General features: G+C 35.1%; 1 protein-coding gene across 1 annotated transcript; it reads left to right on the plus strand.

The window, feature by feature from the left end:
• Nucleotides 1–1,839: 1,839 nt before the first annotated feature.
• On the plus strand, nucleotides 1,840–3,375 carry LOC113343534 (actin-depolymerizing factor 4-like). Its single transcript, XM_026587689.1, has 3 exons — nucleotides 1,840–1,996; nucleotides 2,541–2,812; nucleotides 2,908–3,375. Exons 1-3 carry the CDS (start codon nucleotides 1,994–1,996, stop codon nucleotides 3,056–3,058), a joined length of 426 nt encoding a protein of 141 aa, XP_026443474.1. The 5' UTR covers nucleotides 1,840–1,993; the 3' UTR covers nucleotides 3,059–3,375.
• Nucleotides 3,376–4,453: the final 1,078 nt, after the last annotated feature.

Raw genomic sequence — 4,453 nt, forward strand, 5'->3', positions numbered from 1 at the left:
GTTTAATGGTTTCACTCCTTTTCGCTAAAAAGCCTAAAAATTATTACTTGTGGAGGAATTTGGAATCGGTTTCTATCGAGATGTTTGTGTGACCAATGTAGTCAATATCGGCCGTATCGGGCGATATATCGGGGATATTTCAGATATCGGCCCAGAACGATACGATAAGAAGAATATCGGGGATACGATATTCGCCTGATAATATCGGCCGTATCGGTCGTTTCGGTCAAATATCGGCCGTATCGGTCGATACGAAATTTTCCTACATTTCCCGATATGAGACGGTATTGGTCGTTTTTTATAAAGTTTAAGGGTAATTTTGGCGAAGAAAGTCTTCCAGGTGGTAGTAGAGGTGCATGTAGCTCTCGAAGCAAGTTACTAAAGTTACTCTTTTGTTTTTTTGATAAAATTGATGTTATCTATTATATCTTATCCGAAAATGTGTGGAGAAAATGTTTAATATAAAATTATAGTCTCTAAATCTAGAACCGATATTATACCGATATTTCAACGATAATATCCCCGATATAAAATCGTACCAGTGTATCGCTCCCGACCGAGATGAACCGATATCCGATATTAACTACATTGTGTGTGACACCTTTTTTAGCAAGATTACTAACTCAGGATAAAAAAATCTATTACGTGTGGGTCAGTACTTCTTGGCAAGTTGGTACCCCTGTAAGTAGCCTTGGTTTCTGAGTCCCCGTATTTTGTAATATACTAAACAATAGGGGTTCACGTAGGTGTCTAAGCTAAAAATCTAACCCTATATTTGAAATCATGTATCCGAGCTAAAATTCTAACCCTATTTTGAAATCAAAAACTCTCGATGAATCGAACAAAAAAACTACAAAATAAACCGACAGATACAAAGTAGTTGGTCCCGTGCTAAACTCCCAAGGGAGACAGGACCTACTGGAGACCACAAATTCCAAAAGTATGTGAGGGGTGTTGTTTTTTCCGCGGTTCGTCTAGAATCGCTGATTTGAAATAAGCAAATTGAGATTCCTATGTATGGTTAAGTATATGGCGACAATAAAAAGAAATTCCACGGTGAATTACATAGCTAAAAGATCTCGAATAACAAGTCTCCGACGTACGTTATCCGATCTTTAGCTAAATAAATTTGTAAATTTATTATACTATATTTTACAATTAATGATATTAACCTTTCAATTAAAATAAAAATAGAAAAATGAAGTTTCCCTTCTAGAGTTTTGAAATCCCATAAAAACTCTTGAGTATCAAAAAGATGAAAAAAGAAATCGTATTTGGGCTATGCATTTTCACAATTTTTATTTATTGTCTGTTCAATTAGTTTTTATTTATTTTCGGGTAAGATTTTAAAAATGACTCGGAGTCTAGTTTTTTTCAGGATAGGTGTAAAATTACTTTGTTCATATTTTTAATTCGATGTCTCAGACTCTCAGCTAAGTTACATTGTTTGTTTTTCCCTGACTCAGCTGACTATAATAAACATGATTTATCTGAATCTGACTTATTATATATGAACCTGATTTTTTTACATATCTACTCCGAGAGCTTCGAGTTGAGCTGAATCAGAATTTGAGTCAGACATAAAAAAAAAATGCCAGATTCAGATTCAGATAGGGAGTCAGACCCAAACAAAATAAGATTTCTAGGTAAGGCATACGTTAAGGTCAGAGGACCAAATCTATTGATCTCTTAAAAAGATTGGAGTTGGCTTGGCTCCTTAGAAAAGAAAAGGAAAAAAAGAAAAATGATAAAGAACATGAACCGATTCATAGGAATAGGAACATACGCATAGATAACGTGTGACATTGTAATTGGACGGTTCCAACCTCAAAAGAGACCCGCATATAAATCAAACCCGGACTCTGTCAGTAATACTCATTTTCCCCAATTCCCATTCCGGAAATTTTTATTCTCTAGATTTTCTCTCTCTCTAAAATTATCTCCATCTCTTTTTGCCCTAAATTTCCTCCATCCTCGATCATCTCCTCAAGAAATGGTGAGTCTTTTTTCTTATCTTCCCCTCTATTTTTAGCCTGATTTCGTTTGGATATTTTTCCTGGATTTTTCGGATTTTTTTTTTATAATTTTAATTTTATTTGCTCAAGTCTTTTTTAGTCAATTATTAATCTATCTAAAACAATCTTAGACACGATCTAGTTGATTTTTTCTGGATTTTTTCTTGATTAAATTAGGTTTTTCTAGGGTTTGATTAATCTAATACCAATTTGATTTTGCTTGGATATTTGTTGTGTTATTATTATGAGAAATTGGATATGTTTTAGGTCACCGATTATCTTCCTCAGTGATTACAGATCTAGATGTTTGTTATTTCGTAGTATACTGTAGAAATTACTGTTATTACTTTCAATTTAGGGTTTTTTCTTCTGTTATTTTCGTCATCGATAGGATGAATTAGGTTTTGGTTCTGTATCTTAACATGCAATAGTTGTATGATGTGTATTTGGATTGGTATTGATTTTGGTATTTTAGTATATGCGTGTTGTTTGTTTTTGAATTGTGGATTGAATTTTATGTATTAGGCTAATGCAGCGTCGGGGATTGCGGTGCACGATGATTGCAAACAAAGGTTTTTGGAATTGAAAGCCAAAAGGACTTTCCGTTTTGTTGTGTACAAAATTGAAGAGAAGGATAAGCAAAAGCAAATCATTGTGGAGAAACTTGGTGAGCCAGCTGAAAGCTATGAAGATTTCACTTCCAACCTTCCTGCCGATGAGTGCCGATATGCTATCTATGATTTTGATTTCGTGACTGCAGAAAATTGCCAAAAGAGCAAGATTTTCTTCATCCATTGGTAACTTTCACAAGTGTATTTGTTGTTGTCTGATAGGAATTCGGATCAGGGTTAGAACTGTGAGTAACCTTTGTCTTGTGTATTGTGTTTTGAAGGTCTCCTGATACCGCAAGGGTGAGGACCAAGATGATTTACGCGAGTTCAAAGGAGAGGTTTAAGAGAGAGCTTGACGGAATTCAGGTAGAGTTGCAAGCAACTGATCCTACTGAGATGGATCTTGATGTCATTAGAAGCCGAGCTGTTTAATTATATGATGATTTCTGAACCCTGGGCATTGGAGTTTTGCCCTCCAATGCAGTTGCTTTTACTTAAAATGAAATGTCTATATTCTGTGGGACGGTTGATTTGGCTTAGATATGATGTGTTGGCTTGTTTACCATAGAATCGTATCTCAATATAGGACCGACTATTTCTATGTTGTTTGTTATCTGTGACAAGTACCTTATCTCTTGTAGTCTGATCTACAAGCTAATATGTAACAGTTTGTGCGGGTAAATGACACCCTTGGTTTGCTCTTCCTCTTTCTTTCTAAATTTCAAGATGTTTGACATCTTTTATATCTCTATCTGTTTCGGTTATTACAATGTAGGCAATCTCATACACATTTCTGAATGATATCTAGGTGACTTGTTACTATATTCAATTTTGCTATTCTCATTGGTTGTTCATCTCAATTTTGGCTACCCAAGCGTGGAATTAGTTACAGGTTATCTTTCTTGTATTTTTTCTTAGTCGCAGTACAAGTGCAAATATGGCTTGACTTTCTGCATTTGGCGTCTTTATACTATTTGTATATTTAGAGAAGCTTTTCTTTTGAACAAGGTCTTTATTATCTTGAAAAAGTTTGGAAGTTTGGAACTGACCAAGTGCAATTAGTCGTACTACTGCACATTAGTGTCAAGTGTCAGCTTGTAGCTAGTTTTATTCCCATTGAAATCTTCAGAAGCATCTGTGTCAGTAGTGATTGTTTCTATCTTTGTTCATTTGATGGCTGTCTTCAAATGCTCATTTTTTCTTTTTTGAGGTTAGTAAACTTGTGGTCCAGTTCAAGACAGAAGGGATGTTGTTTCTAGGCAATTTAGTACAACACACTTGTGGTCCACTTCAACAACATGTAAGCTTGATTCATACTCTTCTCTTGATCACCCTTTGGGGCCGTCGTTTGGTTATTGTCTGAAAGTTGGTTGAAATATTGCTTTTATACCTGCAAGGATTTTTCTGTAGGACTTGAATGGTATGATAGAGATGCTTTTGAAAATGTGTTGAGGTGCCCTGGCAAATGTGGAGTTAGCTGTTGTTTCCCTGTCTGTCATTGTTGGCATATTAGAAATTAACTGCAATAGGTTGAGCATTTAGGTCTTTGAATTGAAGATTTGGGTATGCTTGAATGTTACAGAATGTGTAATGATTAGGGCTGTTCATGGTCGGTTTTGGTTCGGTTTATAGCCAAACCAAAACCGAAACCAATACTATTGGTTTCTAAAAATCTAAACCAAACCAATCCATTAACCATTGGTTCGGTTTCCAAATGGTTCCAGTTGGTTTCGGTTTTTTCCAGTGGTTTTTGGTTAACCAATAATTATGTCAAATCAAAAAAAAATACACAAATTTACAGATAAAAAAATCGTAGTTGCCGATAGT

This window comes from Papaver somniferum, unplaced genomic scaffold (genome assembly GCF_003573695.1).
Source record: "Papaver somniferum cultivar HN1 unplaced genomic scaffold, ASM357369v1 unplaced-scaffold_6, whole genome shotgun sequence".
Taxonomy (NCBI): Eukaryota; Viridiplantae; Streptophyta; class Magnoliopsida; order Ranunculales; family Papaveraceae; genus Papaver; species Papaver somniferum.